The 26,020-nt window shown below is 40.6% G+C and overlaps 1 protein-coding gene across 1 annotated transcript in view; it reads left to right on the top strand.

Moving 5' to 3' along the window:
• The first annotated feature begins 582 nt into the window (after positions 1 to 582).
• CA10 (carbonic anhydrase 10) overlaps positions 583 to 26,020 on the top strand; it is a 206,604-nt gene continuing 181,166 nt past the window's right edge. The window contains exon 1 of the mRNA XM_082492103.1: positions 583 to 944. Within this exon, the coding sequence (XP_082348229.1) occupies positions 884 to 944 (61 nt within the window). The 5' untranslated portion in view covers positions 583 to 883. The remainder of the gene's footprint in view (positions 945 to 26,020) is intronic.

Here is a 26,020-nt window from a genome sequence, read left to right as displayed (position 1 = left end):
CAAGCCCCCGCTCCTTCCAGACTCGACTTCTGCAATTCATATTTGGGGAGGGGGGGGGGGTGCGGTGGGGTGGTTCAGACAAGCGCCAATGTCATCCAGCCCCCAGCCCCCCCCCCCCGCTCCCGGGGCGGTTTCGCTGCTGTGCCGCCGAGCTGCGGGTTCGCTGGGCCGCGGGTGCGGGGCCGCGGGGGCGGCGGTGGTGGCGGGGGGGCGGCGGCGGGGACATCCCGGCCGGGGAAGGGCAGCTCCGTGCGCGGGGCAAGAACGACCCCTGCAGTCGCCTGGCGGAAAGCCGCCGCGGCTCGCCGGGGATTGCAGAAACCCCGGCAGGGCTGGAGGGAACCGGCTGCTACGTGCTCCGCGCCGGGGAGGTGCGGTATCGTGCGGGGCGGAGGAGGGGGGGGACACACCACAACGCGCTGCAGCGGGTATTAATCTCTTTCCGCTCATTTTGTAGCAGCAGGAGAGGAAACCCCCTCCCGCCGCCGCCTGCCGCCCCCCGGCATGCTGGCACTGCCCCGCTGAGACGTGCAGAGTTTGGGGTTAACTTGCACCTGGCCGCCCTGGAATAGAGACTCTCCGGACCGGATCGGTTGGGGTTTGTTGTCTATGTCTTGTCGGGAAATCTGGAGGATTTTTTTCTTGCTCGTGGAGGAAGAGCCCGGTGCCGGCAGTTGGCTTCGTGTTCTTTTCTGGAGGGCGAAGGAAGGGAAGGGATCTCGCTTGAGCCGTGCAGAGAGAGAGCTCGGACATGTGTTGTCAGCACATCTGGGGAATACAGTCTGCAAGTCTGAAAGGAAATTTGCTGGGATCGTTCAAACTGCGATATTGATCTTTGTTATTTTTTTTCGCCGAGGGATGCACTTGGCATGAGAATCAGAGGATGGAAATTGTTTGGGAGGTGCTTTTTCTTCTGCAAGCGAATTTCATCGTCTGCATTTCAGGTACGCAGCTAGCACAGAAAGGGCGGGGGGGGGGGGGGGGGGGGGGGGGGGGGGGAAGAGAAATACCATACAGGGTTCCCAGGCTTACCCTTAGCAAGGGGCAAAAGGTACAGTTAAACCCAAATCAAAATAGTAGTTGAAAAATACATGAACGATGTATTGTGAGTGAGTCATGACAGAAATCAACAACCATCAATCTCCCCTCCCCTCAATTCCAATACCTGTGCAGTGATACATTGCTTGCAATAAATAACCACAGCATACTGATTAAGCAGATGCTTATAATTCCTAATGTACCTGATTGTGATAGTTAAATGCAACATTGCAGTAATCCCAGAATTTCATAGCTCCTGAAGTTCTTAAACTCAGCTGATCTGCAGATCTTAAAAGGTTTGTGGTTCATTGACAGAGTTGTCATGTTCTGGTGCCACAGTTCAGAGTCTGCAAAGGGAAGAATGACACTGAAGAACGTGCCTCTGGTTTTAAATTGAGCTTTACTGTGGCCATGCTCTGAAAATGAATATTAAAAAAAAAAAAATAGCCCCATCTAAAGACCTCCTTGCTGGCTGGGATTCCAGCTTTAGGCTTCTCATTTTAAGCTTGCAAAGATTTCTTTCCCCTCCAGTATGTAGAAGTCAGGTAATTTCAGTTGTCACCAGAGCTTGTCCAATTAATGAATAGGCACGGTCGGGTGTCTAGCGTAAAGGATTGGAACAATTTATTCTTGGGGAAAACACTCCCTTCTACTTCAAAAGCCCTGGCTGCCTTGTTAATTTGTCATGTCAGTCATGCTGGAATAATTATGTTGCAGGAGGCAGGAGTGGGGAGGTGGCCAGTTTTCTAGTTTGGGACACTTCAGGGAGCCCCATGGGCATCCAGGCTGCCTGCGTCTCCTGCTGTTCCACTTCTCTGCAGGCTGCTTCTGCCCTCAAGTCATTGCATAAGTCCGGAAATGGGAACATAAGCAACACAGGCAAGGCACTGCAGGGGGGGAGCTGGGTGTCCTACTGGAAATCTCAGTGTCCAGCCTGGAGGTGCTTAGGGAGAGGGAGCTCCAAAGTTCCTTTGGGACCATGCAGAGATTGGCCTGGGCCTGCTCCCAGCCCCTGGCCAGCCAGTAGCCTCTGCAGCATCACAGCCTGGCAGTGCCTGCCCGCACCGCGCTTTTGCAGCATCTCCTGACTGATCCACGCTTATAGCCCTTGGACTGGCGACACACTAACAGTTGGGGTGACAGCATCTATTTTAATTTGTATTACCTGCACCTGCCCCAAAACATTTTTATTCCTGAGCAAATAGGGTTGCTATCGGCTCACGGCATGCGTCGGCCCTTCTTTTATCCCTACAGACTGGCACCATCTGCTACCAGGCACCCAGGTGACACTGGCAGCACCCCAGGCTGACCTTCCACTTGTGCCCATTGGTACCATCAGAATAATTCACTCTCTCACTCTTTATAACAGCAAAACCTGCTGCCTCTTGTCATTCAAATCTCACACTTACCTATTTAGCTCAGCGTGATACGCCACCTGTCCAGTTCTCTTCAAATTAGGCACTTCTTAAAGTACCACAGTGAGAATGGAAAAAAGAAGCTCATCGCTTTCTTGGCCATTCTGACTGTAATATCCTGAGACAGAAAGAAGCTGTCCCATTCTGTGCAGGTCCTTATGCCACGCATTTAGCTGCCAGTGTTTCCTAATCTGCCCCCCTCCTTTCCTCATCTTCACACAGGGGAAACCAGGTTTCTGAAACTGATCAGTCCTGCAGGGGCTCTCGTCGCTCTCCATCTCCCTCTAGCACTAAGAACAGACTGATATCCATCTCTGTTTTCTTTTTTTGTTCTTTTTGGGGGGAATAAAGTGAAAAAGTGAATGGTGGGATACTTCTTCTGCATGGTTAAAGCTGTGGATTCAAATAATTATTTTTAACCACACAGAGGGTGTGCGCACGCATTTAGCTTTTCTTTTTTTTTTTTCTTCCTAGGGTTTTTTATTTTTTTCAGGAGTCCATAGTATTTGTCATCTTTGTAAAAAGGATTAAGATCTATAGATATCTGACTGGCACTAACGCTTTATATCTGTCCTCTGTCATCCTTTTTACACTGTGTTTTGTAGCATATTACCTAGCTGGGATGTCTGGATAACAGTGTAAGTAAGAAAAGGTGTAATGAAGCCTGTTAAGGTTTCCCTCAACACTGGATTACAGAAACTGTATTTTTAGCACTTCAGCACTGGTCATTCATTCAACATGGTACTTAAAAAAACACTAGTTGTGCACACTGCTGCACATTACAGGGATGTGAATTAAAGAATGTGGTAGTAGTATTTTTTCTTTGTTTTTTTTTATTTCTTACTAAGTCAGTAGTTTCAGCAATGAAGATACAAGACTGGTCTTCTGTGCATGGATCTTTCCTGAACATTAGCAAACGCTTGATTCAGTGTCTGTTTAAACCTGTGATGGCCTTCCTACTAATTCCAGGGGTTATTTGGATTAGGGCCTATTAAGGGCTGCTGTTCAATGGGATGATGTCTGTCACTGAATTGAATAGACTACTAAGTTAGTTTATCATTATTCAACTTATTTATTAAACATAGGTTCAATCTTGTGTCACATTGTTTTTTGCTATGTACTTACATGACGTTTAAATATAAATTATGCTGAATGTAGCACTTATGCTGTGTTTCTTAATTAAAATAAATAATGAAGCTATACAATTGGCTTTTTGGTGTCTCACATGGATGAATTTTTGTGAGACAGTATATGGAAAGCAATTTCATCTATTAAAAAGAGGCATATATATTTTGAAAGTGTTTAATACCTAACATTTTTTATCAGTCAGTTATGTGTGTGTAGAACAGATTGCTTGGTTTGGAAGAAATGATACTGTGATTTAGGAATATATATTTTTTAATTACTGGCCCTTGTGTTTGGGAAAGAATTTATCTGTGAACTTCGTAAACCGAATATTTTTGTTTTCTTGGCATATTGAATTAAGGCTTTTGCTACTTGAAATTGCTTGTTTGAAAGGAGAATCTAGTTTCTTTGTGCAGATGCAAATGAGAAATAAGAACAGATTGAAGGACCATGAAAACAATTTCTATCCTTTAGAAAGAAATGAAAGCCCTCTCTTTCTTTCTAAGTCATGATGCATATTTATTCCTTTGAGTTGTAGTCTCTAAGGAGAAATAGTCATGATTTATATTATGACTTTTGAGGTTTTGTTCCTTTTAATAAAACTACAGCATAGAAGGAATACAGGGTAGTGAAAGTGCAGATGTCCTGTAGATAGAATGCTAAAATAAGAGCTCTTTGGTTGCTGTTCCTTTGAAGATGCAGATAATCATGGCATGGGGATTATACTGTTTATGTAGAAAGAGGATAAGAGTTGTTGGTATGATGTCCAACATTTCCTCCCTGGGTAAGAATACCACCAAAGATTTATTAGCATTGGTGTTCTCAGGTGGGATGTTGTTGATCCCATAATGGCTGCAACCTTGGCTTGCATAGTCATTTGTATAAACCATGAGCAATTTTTTTTTGTGATTCCAGTTATTAACAATCAATTTCAAGAAAAAAATCAGGATGCTGTTTTCAAACCCTCACAGGATACTTCATTTAAATAAGGAAATGCTACTGTCGTGGGCATTGATTAAGAAGGTTTCTATGAACATTTTCTGTTAATCCATCAAGAAAATGATTTATAGATCCTGCATGTTCAACATCTTTGTGGCTTTCTATGAATTGATATATTACCTCTTATTGTTTTGGCTTGCAGGAGCTAATATGGATGAAATTCATGCAAGTCCTACAGCTCTCTTATTATTGGGAAGTATTTTCATCCTTTGCCGTCATCCTCAAGTCATGTAGGGGCAGATCCCTTTTATGCTATAACTTCTTTGGTCTGTTTGGCAGCACACAGGGGTCATAAATCATGTATCATGAACAACTAAGACGGTATAAAAAATTCCTGTGCATCAAGGAATTCCACTGTGTATTGAGCAGCTGATGTAGCATCTCCAGGCATTGAGGGCTAGGGGTGTATTTGGAGCACAGCTGCATTTCATTTTCTGTCTTGCTGCTTCTGTAGTGTCTGAGCTCTTATTACCTGGCATAACAGAGAGTTGTCCTATAGGAACTCTAAATTATGCCAGGGCTTGAATTAATCTGTTGAATGATAGTCTATAAGGTCTGATAACTCTTCTGCTCTTAGCATTGTACAACCTGAGGTAATTCAAGCTAAAGTAGTCTTGTAGAATAGAAGAATATCATAGAATCATAGAATTGCTGAGATTGGAAGGGACCTTTAAGATCATCAAGTCCAACCATTAACCTACCCTGACAAAAACCGCTTCTAAACCATGTCCCCAAGTACCACATCTGTCCTTTTTTTAAACACGTCCAGGGATGGCGAATCCACTACCTCCCTGGGCAGCCTGTTCCAATATTTAATAACCCTTTCGGTGAAAAAATGTTTCCTAATATCCAATCTAAACCTGCCCTGACATAACTTGCTCTAATGTCCATTAGTAACTAACAGTGAATGGTTCATTGTTATGTTTGGACAAAAATGTTGAAAACAAGTTAATTCTCAAATAGTGTCAGAGAAGTAGCTTTTTCTGGCGCTTCTCTTAAGTAAGAAATGTAATATCCCAGAGGAAGGAATTATTCACAGCACAGATATATATATATACATATATATATATATGAAAATAATCTCTAGGCGTATAGGAAGGTATAACGTGCAGCCTGGTGCATCTGGTAACTTAAGAGCTTTTGGCATCCAATCCATTATAGTATTCTTTTCTGCTTTGTCCCATCTCCACAGCTTCATATGTGTGGGCAAACCTTCATGCCTGCATCGAGTTTGTTGATGTTACTGAAAATCCACGTGGATTCAATCCTCCTGCTCACATTCAAACACAGGATGGAGGCCATATGTTGGATCCAAAGACTCTCAGTTCCTTAGCGCTTGAATGCTTTCTCACTTCAGAGATGTTGCTGCCTTTTCAAAAGGTGTGAAGATGTTTCTGCTTTAAAATTCTATGGAAATAGCCTTGTAGTCTCCCATAAATGTCTGCTTTACTTTTTTTTTTGTCCTATATTTTTCATCATTCTATTTTTATTGTTGGTTTTACAGCTAGAGCATGACCAGATAGGCGCTAAAGTGCCAAAATAACACACATATTTTTAGCTTATGTAAAGGTAGTAGAAGGGAACGTTTATGAATAGTTTTGCACATATTATGCTGAGCTATTTTCCATCCGGTAAACTGATGGAAAGAAACTGGTAATCACTGCTATTCTTTTCCAAATGTCAGTAATGAAGATACCTGGTTTTCAAAGCCTTGTTGTGGTTTTTTGCCTTGTTGTGTTGCCTCGTTGTTAATGCAATTGAACTAGATACCAAGCCTCCAAGACAAAATTATTAAAAACAGGAATAAAACCCCAACTCAAATGAGCACTCTTAATTTAAGGGTATTCTTTAAGTCTTTAAGATACAACTGAAGTTATAGAGAAGTTTTGCCCGTGATATTCTTGGAAGGGTTTCAGTTTTTAACTCTACAACAGCTAGATTTTAAATTCAGCAAGAATTGAAATGGCTTTCCCGTGGCATTATGAATATTCCTTGTACACCAATGAACAATGAATTCCTGCTTACCCTAAAAGGCTGTTTTGCTTATTTGTTGTTGGTCAAAGTATCACTTGCTTTCTTGGTTGAAAGGTTGTAATTTCGCTGAGGAGGGAGCTGCTGTTTTCATTACCAATTGTTTATGGCTAAACTTAACATGGCAAAGACTGAAGTGGATGATTGGCCCTTCTGGGCTGTTAATAGAAGGCTATATAAAACTGTTTTGTCATTATCTCATTACCAGCTCAAGCAGCAGACAAAACTAGATGACAGATGACAGTTAGTTATGGACAACACTGACATACTGTGATAAGTGTTATTTTGCTCCTATCTTGTTTTTATCTTAACTATATATCGTGTTGGAAGGAACAGAAAACAGGAATCAAACTTTAAATGAGGCAATAATGCCTAGTGTGACTGCATTTCCATTGTAATGCCATCAGAAAGTGCAAAAGTGCCTGTCCATACAGTGGAGAATATCAGCAAAAAAAATTCTATTGTGATAGGTAAGTTAAAACATTAATTCTAAATAAATAGGAAATACAATTTTAAACAGGATAAAATTTCTTGAAAATAAAATAGCAAGTTATTATTGTCATAAAAATAGAGAACTGACACATCTTAGACCTAGATTCTGTGTGGCATAGTAACCTTTCTGGTGATGTAGACAAGTACTGGGTGCCTCATAGGGACATGGGTGCCCATAAGTGTAAACGTCCCATTTGTCAATGTGGGAAACATTTTCATGCAGTGCTTAGCAGTTGACAGTTGAGTTAAAAAGGCATAAGGAAACCTATATTTATACCCACTTTAAAAGACCTTGGAACTCCGAGAATGTTATAAATGGCTTTAGTGTTAATGAGATTTGGGCCTTACAAATTGCAAAAACCTAAAGCCTGACAATGAGAAAAGCTTTAGATGGCAGGTTTCTGTGCTCCTGTGGAGTGCCAGGTACAGCCTATCCAGTATTACAGCCCTAAAATATTTAATTTTCTTTTATTCATCTTGAGAAACGGAAAGCGATCGGTTCCCACATATATAGTGTACTGAAAGCAGTGGTCATAACTAAAGAAACTAAACGCTTTCCTTGTTTGATGTATTTTTCTATATGAAAACATTTCTGGTTTAAAGTCATGGATCTGTAACATTTGTATTTCTGTAGTAAAATTAGTATTAAACTTAAATGCCCCACAGTTTTATCTTTTGTAATATTATTGCCAGAAAAATATCACAGCAGCTGTAATTCACAAATAACTAATTAGAATGTACTTTTAAACAAGATACTAAAATAAGTACAGAAATAAGGTAGTGTCCATAATGTTATCTGTTCATTTTGACATTCTTTCTTCCTCCCTTTATCATCAGTGCTTAACTCGATCAAGATCACAATACTGTATGTTTGTCATCTGGCTTTTAAGTATGGAACAGATAGAGTTGTGCACTGACTGGTCAAAGTGGCTTCTAAGCACATGCAGTGCTTAGAGGAGGAAGCTAAGCAACGTTTCCCCCCCCCCCAAATGTGTTGACATCTCTAGCTTTTGGAAGTAGTGTTTGAGAAGAGGGATTTAGAGGGAAACATGGTTTTTGAAAAATCATCTTGTCAGTTTTGTGGGTTGTTTCCAATTTAAGTTCTTTCCTACTGCTAACTACTATAGTGCCCTGTTCTGCTACATAAATAGTCATCAGAATGTTTTACTGTTCTGTCATGGGTAGAAAGATTAGCACAGCAGTAATCCTACAGAATTTGCCTTATTAATGCTAAAAGAAAAAGATGAGTAATAGAGAAAGGTCTTTTGGTATGTGTGACTATGGAAGACTGCACCGTTTGAAGTGATGTTTGAATGACCATGTCCTCCAGCAAACCCTGCCTATTGATAGCTGTACTCCTGGTGGCATGGTGGTTGGGCAACTTAAGGAGCGGGTCAGGAAGGATTGCTGCTGCCGCAGCTAAATTTTGTTTGGCAAGATGACATACTTGGGTCGCTAGAAAGAGCATTAATTTGTGTTTGCCATCATGGCAGAGAAAAGAAACGTTTACTCTTTAGGAAAAGGGTAGTGCTAAAGATTTGTGCTTGCTGGCAGAAAAGGATAACAATGTCCTCAATGTCCCCTGAAAGTGAAATTTTATGGAGAATGAGCTATTTGTTCATACATAGGTGGAAAGCCATACCATTAGCAGCTGAGGTGTGTTATTTCCCACGTGGAAAGCTGCAGTTACGGAAGGGAAGGGCTGCTGCTGGAAAGAAAAGGTGCTTGATTGACCCTGTGCTGGTCCTAATCCTGCTGCTTGGGACTGTATGAACAGCTATTGACAGGAGATTTCTCTAAATGGGTTTGTGCAGTCTGGATTTTCTGAGAATGAAAGGTATGAATGAGAACTGTGTTATATTTCAGTCAAAAAAAAAAAGAAAAGATGAATTTTGGTGGCAGAGCTTGCAACAGTTTGCAGTGAACATAAAGTGTTGGCCCCGCGTTCACAGATGGAGAAACTGAGGTAAAAATGTCACATGAAAGATCAGCTAGCAGCAATTTAAGTAATTACAGTCTATTTTCACTCTCATTTCTGCCTTGCAGAGCTAGGGTTACTCTTACACCTTATTTCTGGTCAGGATATGACACTGAATCACCTCACTGAAATGAGGGAGCACGAGGCCTCCATGGCGCCAGGGTCAGGAGGGAAGGTAGCGTCAGGCCCTGGCAATTGGCCACAGGCTCTGCAGCCTCATCTCCCGCCCCCGGGGTCTGGCTTGCTTTGGCCATGTCAGCTCTGATCCTGCACAGCTGACTAGCCTTGGGTCAGGCTGTGGGGAGAACTGTGGGAAGCTATGTCTGGTGCCTCAGCAGGTCCGAGCTGCTTTTAACCTCAGCCCCTTGCCAGCCCTCACCCTTGTGCCCTGATGTTCCTCAGCGCACCTTGCTGACTGGACTAGCCAGATGACCGTGGGCCTACCTCCTCACCGGGGACGTGTTCCTCACCACAGACAAGCCTGGCGATGGCAGGAGGGTGGCTGACCTGCGTGGCTCTCCCTGTGCCTGCTCCTCATGTCAGGGGACTGAGAGTCTGTGCCCCACAGGAAGGTCACCCCCCTTGTGGCGCTGCCTGCCCTTGCAAACGCCTAGAAACGCCTTTCTGCAAACAGTTTCTGTGAGCTACGTGCTACACTGCCTTCCGATTTCTGACTGGAAAGGGGGGACGGCTGCAGCCGGGCACGCTCAGCAGACTCAGTGAGCGATGAAACCTGGCAGTCTGGCCCCTAGAAACATGAAGCAACCGTTTTTCAAGCTCTAGAATTTGAAGCCCAGCTGAACAGTGAGTTCGTGGTCATTTCTGCTCCCTTGCCGCTTAACTTCGTGCAGTTTGCTTCAGCTAGATCTATCCTCGGTGTTTAAAGTTGTGTGGCTTCCCCAGGAGTGAAGGGTCACAGAACGAGGCCTGGCTTGTCCCCTCAGAGGCTGGATCCCTCCCCCTTTTTCTGCCTGTGTATTACAAGATATTTTTTCTCTTCATAGTAACAGCAGTGAAGTTACCTTGAGGTAGAATTATGGTATATTTAAGAATTACATCAATTAGAGTTTAACTTAAATTGGCTTCCAGGAGTTAGTGTGATATTAAGGTAAAATTCAGACCCATAAAAGGTTCCTCCAGAAACATGTGTTATTTAAATTCTGCTTAAATTACTAACATTCATTCACTTGGCCTCTTTGTTTTTATTGTGACTATGAGTAACAAGTAGGTCCCTCAAAGCGCGGTGCCATGCCTGCCTCATGCTTTGTATCCAGTTGGCGCGGATATAGGTGACAACAGAAAATTAAGGGCACCAGAGTTTTGGTGCTAAATTTTCTCTTTGAAATGTGCTCTCTCAGCAGATCAACAAGTTCCTTTACATACTGATGCAGTTGTTGAACATGCTGTGTACACATATGTGAATTTATTTTGGGGGGTGAAATCCTTACTCCAGGGCATTTTGCCCATGATGTCTGTAACTCCCACTTCTTATTTTCTAGTATATTCACCTGGCTTCACCATTTGTGTTTTTTTTTTTTTTGTTGTTGTTGTTCACATTCATATTTATAAGCGGTATCTTATTGTGATAGTATGGTTTTGTACCTGCTGGAAAACAATGTAATCTACAAGGACTCCACAGTCTCCTCTCATTTGCCCAGATGATCCTGAGGGTACTATGTGGCAGTTAGTAATTGCAAGTGGGATTTAAAGTTATTTGCAGATGCATAATTTTTATCTTCAGCAGCCCCCCTGGCACTCTCTCCAAGTTGTTAACAATTCATCTTTGCCAGTCTGTAATTCTGCTTTTGCTCTAGAGTCACAGGTATTTAGCTTGCTGTGGAACAGGATGCAAACTAGAGTAATAAATGATATGATTTATTTTTATTAGGTAGCATAAGTATGTTTTCATACTTGCAAGCTAAAAACTTAGTCATCGTCTTTAGATTTTATTGTGGAATGTTAATACACAGCTTCAGCAAAATGCAAAACTTAAAAGACATGCTTAAACGTTTCGCTGTATCTGGGTCTTCGTATGTAATTATATAAAACAACTTAGATTAAGGATGTGCTTAAGTGCTTTGCTGAAGCAAGGAGTAGCAGTGGTATAATGCATGAATAATATGAAGTCTTTGCAAATACCCAGCTATAATAAGCAGAAATTTTCATAATCTCTGATTAAATTATACAGTTGTGTAGAAAATAGTTTTTTATCCAGGTAAAATCATATCAGTTCTTTGTGGGGTAAAGGGAAGATACAGACTTTTCTAGTATGACATAGCAAGAGAAACTGTACAATCAGAATTAAAATAATCTGGATTGTAATTTGTTAATTCTTGCTTTATGGATGCCCTGAATGAAACAGACACCATTTTTCACAATAGCAAACAGATTTCCCCTGGACTATGGTAAACAAACCCCCAAAACCTAAAAATTGAAATAACAAGAGATGAGTGGTAATACACAATTTCATATGTGAATTTCTGTTTCACTTTTTTACCAGCACAAATTTTAATTATATTTTGATCAGACCTCAAGTCCTGATATAAAGAAGACATCCTGTGTACAGACCTGGGCTGTGGGGCTGCGTGGCATGGCTGGTGGAGGGACAGCGGCACCACCGTGTTGTGTGATGAGGGAAGACCCACTCTACCAGGTGGTGCCAACAGTGGTGCTTGGGAAACCTCCTGCCAGTTTTGTGCAAGCAGCTGGTACAGTCCAGATTGTATAAGCAGAGTTTAGTCAGACTGATAGAGGAAACTTCTTGTGGGAGATATATAAAAATACTTGAGGTTCTGTCTGTCCCTCTGGGACCAAAATAAGCCAAATGTCCTCTCTACTGCTGAGAGGAGGCGGTAGCACATTTAGTATGTATCAGTAGAAAAATTCCTTACGTTTTAAATAAGGTAAGGCTTCGTATATGGTATTATGAATAAATTTCTACTGTGAGCAAGAAATTTTATGTGAGTATCGAACTATCTATAAAAATGGCTGGACAAAGCTCTACATTTACATTACATTTATGTATTTGGGCTATATCTACCAAAGGGCACCTTTCTCTCCTCCAGCTCTTGTCCAGCTTTGGCTCTACTTGATGCTTCACAAACAGCAGCAAGTAACTCTCATAACACATGCTTGTAACTCTCATTTTTAGTTCCTTACTCTATGTAACTAGGACCTCCTGTGTCTACCGTGTTTTCATGTTTTTAAATACTTAATTACTTTGCAGTAATAAAAGAGTGTATTTGACAAGGTAGTCAGCATCTTCCTTTTAATGCTCCTGGAAAAGAACCTGTATCTCAGATTTCAGTCCACAGCAAATAACAGTTGAATTTAAACATGTTTTGAAAGTTCTCCCTTTCAATGGCTTCTTTACCGGTGTCCTGATAACTGTTGTGGAGGACCAAGTGATGAAGTGTGTCTTGGTCACACAATATCATCACATTATTGGACACCTAAAAATTGATTCTAGTCACTGAATACTCCAGAACTTAAAATCTTTGAAATAAAGCATTCTTATGGATAAAACCAGAGTGTATGACATAATAATATTGCATTATTTTTAAAACTCTTGTTTGGGGTATAACTTTCGCTGATATTATATAAACTGTACAGAAATAATCTCCTAGCATTTGCCTGGAATGACAGTCAACAATTCCTGCACATTTAATTAAAATCTTATGTAGAAACGAAGAAGTATTTTTTTTACACAAGTTTGTTTTGGATATTTTGCCAGGGGAAAAAAGCAAGCTTTGCTAGTATAGGCTGAAATAAAGTGTAAAATAAAATCTTCAAATCAGCTCTTAGTTCACAGTGGTAGCGCACACTGGAATTACTCTGCCAAAAATGTTGGCATTGAGTTTAGTTAAGTGTTTAACAGAGGTCTCTTGGTAAATAGTCCCATTAGAAACATACTGTGACCTCTGCTGCTGGGATTCAGGTATGTGAGAGAACTGTGCTTAGGAGCTTTACTGGTCATGTGGTCAGAATGATTTTCAATCACTTTGGTCATTGCTGGATTAAAATTGAGGCTGCAGAGATTAATGGTCTGTTGTTACTAATCCACTAAACCCCTGTTCCTAGATCTTTTAAACTGACTGAACCTATAGATTGTAAAATTACTGAGAGATATGGATTTGTAATGGTTTTAAATGTCTGTCTTGATGTTTGGTGTTAGCAGTATCCTATTATTTATTGCTCTTTGAGACAGTGATCTTGGCTGTTCTTGAATGGAAGTGAACTTTATACATTTTATTTATACTATTCTATAGCACAGTAAAAGTGTGTATCATTTTAAATTAACATGGATGAAGAAAGCTTTACTATGTTTAGATATGAGCTGGCATTAGTAGAAGCTCAAATAAGAACAATAGAAATTGAATCTTATTTTTACTTTGTTGCTACAAATGGTGAACAGGGTCCCTAACTGTCAAAACAGCCACTATCTCCCTTCAGTCTGCCATTAACAGTGGTAGTTGTCCCCTGAAGTGGGTTTTACTGACATTTGAAGACGTGGCCAAAAAGCAAAATGGCTGTTAAAGCTTTTGGGAAATCATGTTTTCTAAACAGTATTTGGAATATCAGGGCTCAGGGCTATTACCAGAGATCTGGCACAGTTAGACGTAATTTCTGTACTTAATATCAGTACTTAATTTCTGAGCAGGTGTAAGTAGTTTTCTCCAGGTGAAAAACAATATTAAAAAAAAAAAGGGGGGGGGGGGAAGAAATGAGGCAACAGTTATCCATCTACTGAGACATGAAGAAATTTTGTGCATAACAGTGTAGTAGGTTTTGGTTTCAACATGGATCTGTAAACAAAATGCATGGAGTTTTAACAGTATGGGAGGCACAGGAGTTAGGGGAGAGGGAGTAGCATGTGGAAGAAATCAGACTTGTGATTGTGCCTGGGAGGGTTCTGGGGGCATTTAATCTGAGTGGGTAGCTTTACATTAGGCAAGGAGGGGGATGGAACCCCTCGTGTATGTGTTTTCAGCCCTATTTACCACATTTGTGCTTAAGTTTGCAAATTGGAACTGTTTTGGCTTTCAAGTGTTTGTAATTTTGTGAAATACTCCATTCTAAAAGTGTAATTAAAAAAAAAAGAAGAGTTTGATTTTTAGTTTTAGAAGAATGAAAATATTCTTTTTTTAAATTACTTTTTTTGGTGAAAGTAGTTGAGTACCTGGTGCCTGCCAGATTGGTGTGGACATATGCAATGTCTACATGACACACAGAAGAAGAAATTGGTTTTGATTGAATAAATAATGACAACAGTCTAGCTCTAAAGAACTAGGTTTTGGTGCTTGTTTAAACTGCAGCATGACTACCTCCTTTCATGGAAGCATGCTTAAATTATCATCTAATTATAGAATCATAGAATGGTTTAGGATGGAAGGGACCTTGAAGATCACCTAGTTCCAGCCCCCCTGCCATGGGTAGGGACACCTTTTTATTATGTCTTATTTATTATGTCTTCCTCCATTATGTGTTTTTGATTCCTCTCATTATATGCTGAAAACAAGCAGAAATTTTTTGCTTTTGTGTTCACCATAGATGTGGAAAAGTCATAGGAAAATATACACTTGCATTAATCTGCTTGGGAGAGGGGACTAAGCTGTATTTGCAATGTGTATAAATTAACAACCTATTGAAATAATTGAAAAAGAATGCATTTCTGATTTAGAGGGTCAGTATGTCATAAAATTTTATGATTATTTTATTACCACACGTATTCTACACATTTATACTAACATATAGCAAGGTAACGTTGCTTTAACTTTATAATTGACTTACAGCTTTGTCAGGAAATTCTAGTGATTAAAATAAACCCTTTATTTCATGCAGCCATCTCTGTTTCTGAACCCTGGTGTGTTGGCTTATTCTTTTGCCTTCTGGTTATCTCAGTAATAGTATGTCTTGATTAAGGACTGCAAAGAGCTTCTACATCTGTTCTTGTCACAAAGCTATGTAGGATAAAGTAGGCCAAAGATAACTTATCATGCAAACTGTGGACCTCCAGTTATTTCTTTTTCTCCAGATTTAATATTGTGTTCAAATAAAACTGGCTCTATGTAAGTAAACCCAAAGCATTTAAATGGATTTTTGGCAATTTCTCAAAGCTCTCTTGAGGAAGAAGAAAATATTAATGTAAGACTGAAATGTATATGACTGGATGAAAAAGATGAAGTTATTGTCCTGCCAACTATTAGGAAGTACAGCCCTTGTCATATAGGAAATCAGAGTTCACCATCTCCGTGAAAACAACAGTCACAATTACTGAGGTGAATAGATCACTTCCTGAGGTGAATAGATCAATAGATCAGTTATTGTGAAACTGAAAGGAAAAAGTGACCTCTTTCTTATTTATGACAGAATACCTGATTCCAGCTAAACACAAGGCTTGTCCTCAGGTCATGTTCTATGGAAGGCTAATTTGTGAGAACTAGGTACTAATTAAACTCGCAACATAAGGGGGTTAATGTTTGCAGCTTCATAAGACAGGCATTGAAGCTTCAACTGCATGTTGCAAGTGATTAAGACCTGGGTCTAAATTATAGGTCCATGGTAGGGTGGAAAACAGTAGCCTGACCTTTAGCTAGCACTTAGGCCAACCACTGAGCAGTTCTTCCTACCTGATCAGGTTGACATTGCAAACAAATGAAGCATTTGGTAAGTGGAGACACACCAAGTAGTTTCTCTGCATCCGTGTAATGCAATACTGAATGGCTTCATAGAGTTAAGTTGAATTGCCTGAGCTGGTAGCTGAAAATGTATTGTGCTGTCAAACTTAGCTTTCTCTGTTTAGACACTTTAGGGACCAGGGGTTTGACTGTCCACTGTCTAGCATCCAAAGTAGTTATTTATAACCCCATTGAGTAAGTGAGCAATATTACTCTATTAGAATGATAGCAGTTTTGAGTGTAAACTAACAAGCAGACAGATCCTGTATTTACTTAAATCAGCATATCTCAAAAGATCTGTTCTAGTTTGTTAGAGAAACGAGCTAGCCCCGAGCACGGATACTGCAGGATCAGGTCCTGGGATGTGTCATTTTTGCGATTTGGCTTTATAAGTAATACAAGTTATATGCCCACTAGCTCTGTTAACCTGAATGTTTATGGCATGGTTCTAATCCAGGTTTAAGGCTGACTTAAATATTTTAACAGCTGCAAAATAAACATTTAGTCTGCTCATTTTTGGGGATTTGTTTTTACAGCAATTATACACAGAGAACCCTGTTATTGACGGTCCATTTTTTTTAAAGCTTCTGCCATCTCTTGCACTCTTGGTATTGCTGTTTTTTTCTCAGTTGCTCTTAAAGGCAATATTAACAGATGGTATGCATTGCTCATTAAATCTGCATCTACACCTCTCCAAGGACTGCAAAGATGTTGGGAAACAGACCGTGTTACTGCAGTACGCACTTAGAAGCTTGGAACTTACTGTGCTATTCATGAGCAGTTTTCACTATCGGTGTGTTTTGAGTGCTATAGCAGTAGAGTTCCAGATACATTGGTGAAATTTCTTATTTAGCCAAGCCCAGGTGTGTGCCACTTACTCACAGATTGAGTAAAACATTGTGTTTCTTTCATACTTTCCGTATTTGCGCTTTGGTAGTGTCATAGTCAACAGCTCTTGCCCTTTATATAAATGTCTTAATGCTGGACATTAAACCTATATACCTGTAACACTTAATTTCCCACCTCCATTTACATGTGTCATCTGAGGTACCTTTGCTTTTTCTTGAGATCACGTTCTCCATAGCTCTACTTTTTTTCCTGTCTGCAGTGATGACACTCTTTAAATAGATTAGATATATAGATGTTACTTTTAGGCTTTCTCAACTTGAATGTATCCTTGTCTGAAGAGGCAGTGCTTTGATGTGTGAGTCGAAAGGGCATCGTGCCAGTGTGGAATTCACTTTCCTTATGTTTTAGATTGGTGGTGAGAGTTGCAGAAATCTAGCAGATAAGAGTTCTCATTTTGGCTTCTTTGTTACTTAGATTTGGAGCTGATGTGATTTGACTATCAATCCCAAACACGTCAATATAGCCAGAAATAGGGTGCTTGTCCCATCTTGTTTCTTTTAAGCTTTTCTTTTCTTTAGTAAGCGTTGGATCAGAAAGGTTAAGTTGTTGTTGGTTCCATGGTTCATGGAAGGTTAGGATTTAGTTCACATTTCTTTCATAGTTGACCTGTGTTAGGGATAAGGAAGCTAAAAAGTGGATAGTACATTAAGTGAAAATGAGATTTACCCCTACCATTTTTACAGAAAGAAAACGTATTTGAGCTGGTCTAAAGGGGCACACTGAGGAGTGGAAATTCAGTAATCTCTCCTAGTATTTTGTATTTGTGTTTATGATTTTCTGTTGGCTAGGGATATTTCATGTTCTAAAAGCAAAGTCTAAATAAATCAGTTTCAGTAAAGAGCTACAGAAAGCTGTATAGGCACTTGTAAGATGAAATTAACCTGGTTGATATTAATTTGGATCCTTTACTTGGAAGAGGCTGAAGTGAACCTAGTAATACCAGTTTAAATTTCTCCAATACAATTTCTGAACATAGACAAGAAGATTGCCTGCCTTACATGCACATTTTTTCCTTGCGATTTATAAGAGATAAATCTTATACTCATGGAGATTTGCAAAATGAAAGGGCCATCTAAAGTACCATCAAGAAAATAAGAGTTCCCAACTTAAGAAATTGAAAAGTAATACAATCATGAATGGGACAGAATGTACAATTAGTAGAAGTGGTGTCCCTAAGTATGAAAATATGTCATTGTGCTAATAATCGATATGCCACTGATACTGTATTTGTCAGTAGCATGGTAGGACTGACTCTGAGCTATATAGGTGCAAGGCAGTAAACTTAGTGCTCCATAATTTAAAGTGGTACAAATGAGAACTGAAGCTGCTTCACTGAGTAACTGGAAGGCCTAAGCTGTGCTTAATTCTCCTAGGATTCTTGCTTCTGATCCTATTCAAACTGCTGAAGGTTTTACCACTAATTTTCACTCTACCAAAATTGGACTGCAGGGACAGCAAGTGACTTTTACCTTAGATATTCCAAAACTTAGGCAGTTTGAGGTCATTTGCTTTTCTTTCCTGTGGGTAATTTTCTTTTCCTCTTCAACCTCTGTCATTGCTTGCACCCATTCCTTAGTTCTGAGTAAGGAGAGAAAAAAGACAGAAGTAGACCAGTAAGGGGCATAAAGGATATTTGGTTGTGAGGGGTGGAAGAAAAGAAGACTTGAGGAGTGGCTAAAGAATGAGGATATAGACTAAAGGGGAGGATGCTGGCAATGGAAGATAGCACTAAGATTGGGTGTTTCATAGTGCACTTTGCCAGAAACAAATGAGAAAGAGCATTGATGACATTCCACTTTCCTAATTGCTTTTGGTTCTGGCCCTAAATAGGCAGGAATCCAGTTGGTGGCTTTCATAGGAACAAGGCAATCTTTTTGTCTGAAGAACCACAGAGAGAGAGATATAGAGAGCTTGACTGTTAAGTCATCAAATCTCGCCTGTTTTTTTTAAACCGTAACTTATAGCACAGAAACTGTCAGAATCCTAGCAGACAAAATTGTTAATAACTTAAATGCTCTAAAGTTCTTCACCATGTAGCTGTTGACCTTTGAGGAGTCTGACTACTTACTGAGATTATTTCATTAGTATTTGCACATTGACTTCCTGCCAAAAATTCAATCTGCTTTTCCTTTGCATGGTTCTGTTATTTTGAAGGTCTTCAGCAGTGGAATAAAATCTGCTATGAAACAAAGAGCTGGCAGAGTTGGAAGCTTTCCAGTAAAAGCCTTCCCAGGTTAAACTCTGGTGATGCTGAAATATTACAAGTATTTTATGTGGCCTCCTTTCCCTTGTGCCTTACCTAACACAGCTGTTCCTGAAGAAGGGCAATGGTTAGTTTTAGTTCCCACTGCTCCCAAGAGAATTTTCTACTTGTTACTTACAGGATGGAATTTATACATCATTTGAACTTTGGGCTTGGATTTTGCTGTCATTCATTTATCAGCCTCAAAACATTTTTTTAAAAGATGTTTATGATAAGCTTAGTGATCCCTTTCATATAGTTGATTAGTTATAATATAAATGACAGTATGGAACTCATATCATATTTAGGTGGTCAGCATTTCTGCATTGGTGAAGACACAGAAGCTGTCTAAAATAACATGTAAATATCACTGTAAAAAAAGCACAAGGAAAGGCTGCATCAGGAAGGGCTGACTCAAGAGCAGAATAACTACCAGTGGCTACCAGGAAAATGTCTGATGCGGGATAACAAAGGAGGAAGATGGATGTATGCTATCTCTTCTTTTTTCTTTTCTTCCCCTAGTTTCCTCCCCAAAAGGAGAGGAATGTCATCTGAAAAAGCTGGATGAAGCTAGCAACTTTCTATAGGCATTTAAAGATGTCTGAACAATGAATGTTCTATTTATTAAGCCTACAGGGCTGAGATCAAATTTTTTATGATAGACAGAAATTGATGAGCCTATCAAATACTTAGAGCCTGGAGGATGAAGATATGTTTTATACCTTATCATTAGACTGTGAGTTCTATCCTTTGGTATAGTGGCAAGGCCTGCATTTCGCAAGGGATAGGCTAAACTAATTCTCACGTTCCAATCCAGTTGAGTAAACAAACAGCTATATTCTGCAAATGTTACAGACTGAGGATCAGTTTCAAGGACAGCCCAATTAGAAGCATATGAAGGCAGCCTGGCCTGTCTCCCTGGGGCAGGGCACTCATGACTGTAGGTATTCATCCAGTGCCTGCCAGGATTGAGCTCTCTTCCTAATTAGAGCTTTTGCATGCCACTCCAACCTAAATGGTATTGTGCACAGTAAGTCAGCACAGCTCCGCTGATCTTGCTAAATATACATCTGACTTGCACTAGCTGTAGGCTGTCTCTTCCTAGAGATGAGAGCTGTGGTCCTTATTTTGCTCTGCAGGTAGTAAGGGAACTTGAAGTAAGTGTGAGAAGGCATTATTATTATTCTCAGTTTTTCCCAGGTTAATACCATGGAACCTCTGGCTCAGGAGATTTGTAAACATCTAGCTGTAATGGCTGGAAGTTCTTAGATGAAGGATCTCTCTTTGCTGCCTGTTTTTGCATTCTTTTTTCCAACAGTTTTGCTGCTGACTATTGCTGCAAATCAACAGTTGCCAAATTTGTCTGCCCATGCATCCAGAGTATGAGATAATGGGGGATGGAGCAGCTCTTAGAATCCTTTACCAGGGAAGGGAGGAGAGTGTGAAAAATTTGGAACAAGAAGTGTTCATGGATGTTAGAAGCTTGGAGCTTAACCACTACTTCACAGTCTTCCCCCATTGGGATTACTTCCTTTCAGGACCTTTGCTAAAAAGCTGAGGCTCAGCTCAATTGCTCTGACCCCTGCTTCTGTCCTTGCTGAGTGCAGTGCCTGACGCTTTCCTCAAGTTTATTTTCACTGCAGCAACTGCTGGTCCAGGTACTCACTTCCCCAGGCATATCCCCTCTCCTACTCCTAGAAGCTCTTCTGTAACCCGCTCTTAAAGGAAGCACTCACGTCTCATCTACTGGGTTCTTCCCATGTTGTTTGATGTGATCTGCTGTAGTTCTTTTATATAAATTACATTCACATTTATTATAGTTGCAAATATTATGCACATTTGTACACAGATGTAGATCACATCACATACATACGTATATTTGCATATATAAGTATGCAAAAAGTATGGAGTCAGCATCTGAGAGAAACAGATTTCCTTGATGAGTTTGAAATAAGTTACAAAGGTTACATCTTTATCAAATGAAGTGCTTTGGGCTGGATTTTGGTATGTGCTATAACTGGGACTGGGTGGTTGGGTGAGGACAGCTGTGCTAGGTGCTAAGGTGGGAAGACAAGCAGACAGTTGGTGCGGAGGAGATTGCACCCAAATGAGGTGCTGTGGAATGGGGGAGGCAAAGAGAGAAAGAGAGGAGAAAATTAGGTCTGAAAGCCAGTTAGGTATGGGAAAGAGGAAAGACCTAACCTCATAATCACTGTGGTAGGTACAAGAATTATGCCATGTAGTATGGTTTTTTTTAGCTTTATTGAAAAATAAGAGCAGGAGAGAGGCAAGTGAGGAATTCATACACACTCACAGCCTAAAGTTATCTTAACACTTTAGAAATACCAGAAATATGATTATCTGTGCAAGGGTTGTGTGGGAAAGAGACTAATTTAGCACATTCTCGTTTTATTGCAGAGGCTGTGGGACACTGAATAAAGGGGGAGATTGCAGGAAGAGGAAAAGATAGTCACAAAGGAATTTAAGGCTTCTCTCAAGAATAGAATTCTATCACTGTCTGCCAGAATTTGTGCTGCTTGGCAACGCACTTTAATCAAACTTTTCAAGGGAGGTCACTAATTGTACATTGCTTGTTTCCCCCAAGGCCTGATTTGCAGAAGTGCTGAGCGGTTACAGCTAAAACAGGTCAATGGGAGAAATGTTTTGTACGTACCAAATGCACTGCAAGTCTAAGTACTGTAAAAATTGTACACTGGAGCTACAAATTGGCTAATAAAAGGTAGAGAATATCTTTCTCTGACTCTGGCATTCATTTGCACATTTGTAGAAACGGGACACCACCTCTTCAGAAGTACTCAGGAATCAAACATTTTGGGAGGCTGAATTATGTGCTAAAAAGCCATGATACTTTTACCTTGAAGTGCTAGGAAGACTGGCTGAAGTGACCTTTCATGGCACTGCCTGGTTTGCTTCAATTAATGAGCCTTTGGAGGGTTTTCTTCTGCACTGAGGGTCTAAGCAGCAGCCCTTTCTCTCTCTCAGTCCTAAGTGTTAAGTTGAGAAAAAAAATACTCAAATAGTCATCTTAAGGAAAGCATAAAGCAAAACCAGTCCCCTCCTTTTACTCAGCTTTCTACTTCCAAGTGTTGGCCCCACCTGAATTTCTACTAACCGATCTAACCTAAGAACCGTTAGGTTCTCACATAATTGTTAGGTGCAGGTCTGGGTTCAGATCGTGTTGTGTTGAAGTCATTGTGCAATTTGACCAGACTGCAGTGGAGGAGAAAGAAGATCAGACCTTTAAAAAGACCGCTTTTGCTACCTGTACAGAAGGAACAACGCCCAGAGATACCATAGCTATGTTATGTCCTCTTGTCTGCTGTGGCTTAAACTGAAGTTTGGAAATCTTTTCCTTCCTAAAGTCCAGACAGGTCTTTTTGATATGTTTTTGAGGAGAAAGCAAACATTAAAATTAATCTTATTTTTGTCATGTTGCTATAGGATAACAGTAATGTGACTGTGGGCCGTATGTAATGAGGTAGCTGGCTTCATCCAGCCCCTAAAGTGCTTCTTAATCTGTGTACTGATGGTGATAAACCATTGAGCTCTTCTAATGCATGGAAGACTATTAAAGAATGTCTATATTAGCCTTTTATAAAAGGATACAAGCATGTGTAGGCGGTAAGTAAAACATGTCATGTTTTAATCCATTAAGGAGTGACTGTGGTTCTTAATTCAAAGCCTAGAGAACTGTAATTTATTTAAACAGTACTTTCTATTTCTATAGTACGTTTTACTCAAATATCTCAAAATGTTTTCCACTGATTGTTTTACAGAAATAAAGAGATGCTGCTGCTCAGTGTATAGAACCCTTTTTGGGTAGTTCAAAGGCAGTTGACTCACAGCTCACTGCTAAATCAGAATGGTGGGGCTTTCCGCTGCATTTCACAGAGATAATTGCCCAGACAGACTGTAAAGCAATGAAAAAGTTGCCTTGAGGGTCTTGAGGCTTCCAGGTACAAATCTTGTATCGTTCTTAATGCAGATTTATGTGAGGCAGGGTGGCTTACAGTTAGTTGATACTCAAAGCTGAAATATTATAAACGATGCCAGTTTTTATATTATATTAATTAGACCCAATGGTTGAAATTGTGTTTACCGTTGTGACACTAACCTGACTTGTACTGTACTAGTTTCTGTTGACTGACTTCACATGAATTGGTGGAGCCTCTGGGTTTGCAGATAATACTTTGACTTCTTTGGGAAACAATACCAGGGAGAAGGGTAGGGGGCGTTAGATGATGAGGCAGCAGCTTTCATACAAAATGCATGTTCAGAGTGATAATAGTCCTAAGGAAATAGGCCAGTGTGTGTCCCTCATGTTACCTAGTACTGTCAACCCCATTTCACCACAGCACTTATGCATATGATGCCACACTAAATTCAAGAGCATAGCTGAATGCAGATGGAAGGAAAGTGGTGCTATTGTTTAAGCAGGCATTTGGAGTTTAGAGTTTAATATTTTCTTTAGTTAGTCTATCTTTAGCATTTCTTTGTCTTTTTTTTTAAACCTGGGATGAATGAAAAAGTTCTGGAGAGAAGAGAAAGATTGGCGCATGAGATCGGAGGTGACATGATTTCAGAATTGTTGCACTTTTTGAGACAATTGAAATTTGCTAAGCTTCTCAATCGCCTTGACACTTACTCAAATTACAGCAGTTTTATCTGTGGATTACTGCTGTGTTTAATAGCCACAGAATGGTTAATGCCTAACATTCTGATGTGTACTTAGCCTCTGATCTGTGACAAGTCTATAATTGCGTACTGAAAATTGTTTAAAGATGTATGATGAAAAGTGATTAGTGATCGCTTTTGGATTGTTGGCTTAATTTCCAAAATGGAATACCTAGTCTTTTGGGCTTTTGTTTGTTTTAATACTCAGTAATGTAGCTTGATGGTCCACAAAACCGTACATTATTTTTTTTTTTACTCTTTGGTATAGAATAGCTACCAAAAGAATTAAAGGAAAGAGAATGTTGACATCCTTATGTGGTAAAGATATAGTTTGCTAAATGCCAGTCATGACAAAGTGTAATTTTGCTCATGCCAAATTCACTGTTTTGCAATTGTATTAAGTAAATACCACCCAAAGGAGAAAATTTGTTTTTTTATTATGAGCTATTTCTGGGGCAGGGGAGAGGGGAGAGTGTAGGTCTCCTTTCTACTCAAATCCAATCCACTGTTATCCCTACAAAGACTATTAGAATAAATATTGCCCTATGACTTCTAGGATAAATATTGAGAATTATTGGATTGTCTTTGAAGAAAAACATATTTTGAGAAGGCATGAACCCAGAAATTGATTATTTTTGTTTGAGTAGTCTTCGAGGTTTTAGGGAGTAAACAGACCTTAATTACTTCCTTAATATCAGTTTGTTGTTTTGTTTACTGTCCTGACATCTCCCACACACTCAGGCTGCTTTCTAGTGGCAGAAAATAATAAAAAGAAATGGTGACCATGTGTAAAGTAAATATTATCACAGTTGGGTGAACCTGCTGATGGCATAGTCCCATATCTAGCCAGCTGAGCTGTGCAGCAATAGTACGAGTCCAGTGCCCCATTCTTCATATCTACCTTGGGTTGCAGTTGGGGATATCACAGTTAAAGAAATCCCTACTCAAAAAGAGAGATTGAGATACAGATGGGTCACAAAACCACGTGTGTTAGTTCTGGAACCATATGCAGTGCATATTTGAAGTCATCAGAATAATTCCTATCAGTTTACATATTTTAGAATGCGCCTAGTGTAAGCTGCTATGAGAGCACCGTTTATCAAAATGTTGTGTTCTGCGGAGTGCCGCGTCAGTCTTGTTAAGTCTTATCAATCTTCACTCGTATAGGAAAACTCTTTGAGTTACATGGACTGCTTGCATTACTAAAAGTTAAAGCTCAACCTACTTATGTATGATGTCCCACATGATATCCTGGTCTCTAAATTGAAGAGACATGGATTTGACAAATGGACCACTCAGTGGATAAAGAACTGGCTGGATGGTTGCACTCAGAGTTGCAGTCAACAGCTCGATGTCCAAGTGGAGAGCAGTGATGAGTGGAGTTCCTCAGGGGTCAGTACCGGGGCCTATACTGTTCAACATCTTTGTCAGCGACATGGACAGTGGGGTCGAGTGCACCCTCAGCAAGTTTGCCAATGATACCAAGCTGTTTGGCGAGGTAGACACACTGGAGGGGAGGGATGCCATCCAGAGGGACCTGGACAGGCTGGAGAGGTGGGCCCAAGCCAACCTCATGCAGTTCAACAAGGCCAAGTGCAAGGCCTTACATCTGGGTTGGGGCAATCCCAAGCACAAATACAGGCTGGGTGGGGAATGGCTGGAGAGTAACCCTGAGGAGAAGGACCTGGGTGTGCTGATTGACAAGAAGCTCAACATGAGCCAGCAATGTGCAATCGCAGCCCAGACGGCCAACTGTATCCTGGGCTGCATCAAAAGAAGTGTGGGCCAGCAGGTCAAAGGAGGTGATTCTGCCGCTCTACTCCACTCTCGTGAGACCCCACCTGGAGTACTGCGTCCAGCTCTGGAGGTTTTATATATTTTCTGTGATAATACTTACTTTACACATGGTCACCATTTCTTTTTATTATTTTCTGCCACTAGAAAGCAGCCTGAGTGTGTGGGAGATGTCAGGACAGTAAACAAAACAACAAACTGATCAACATAAGAAGGACATGGACTTGTTGGAGCGCATCCAGAGGAGGGCCACGAGGATGATCCGAGGGCCGGAGCACCTCCCCTATGAGGAGAGGCTGAGAGAGTTGGGGCTGTTCAGCCTGGAGAAGAGAAGGCTCCGGGGAGATCTTATAGCAGCCTTCCAGTACCTAAAGGGAGCCTACAGGAGAGGTGGGGAAGGACTTTTTACTAGGGCATGCAGTGCTAGGACAAGGGGTATGGCTTTAAACTGGAAGAGGGCAGGTTCAGATTGAACATTAGGAAGAAGTTTTTCACTGTGAGGGTGGTAAGGCACTGGAGCAGGTTGCCCAGAGAGGTTATTGAGGCCCCATCCCTGGAGGTGTTCAAGGCCAGGCTGGACGTGGCCTTGGGCAACCTGGTCTAGTGGGAGGTGTCCCTGCCTATG

Source organism: Vanellus vanellus (genome assembly GCF_965231255.1).
Source record: "Vanellus vanellus genome assembly, chromosome: 17".
Taxonomy (NCBI): Eukaryota; Metazoa; Chordata; class Aves; order Charadriiformes; family Charadriidae; genus Vanellus; species Vanellus vanellus.
This window is presented reverse-complemented; position numbering and strand designations above follow the sequence as displayed.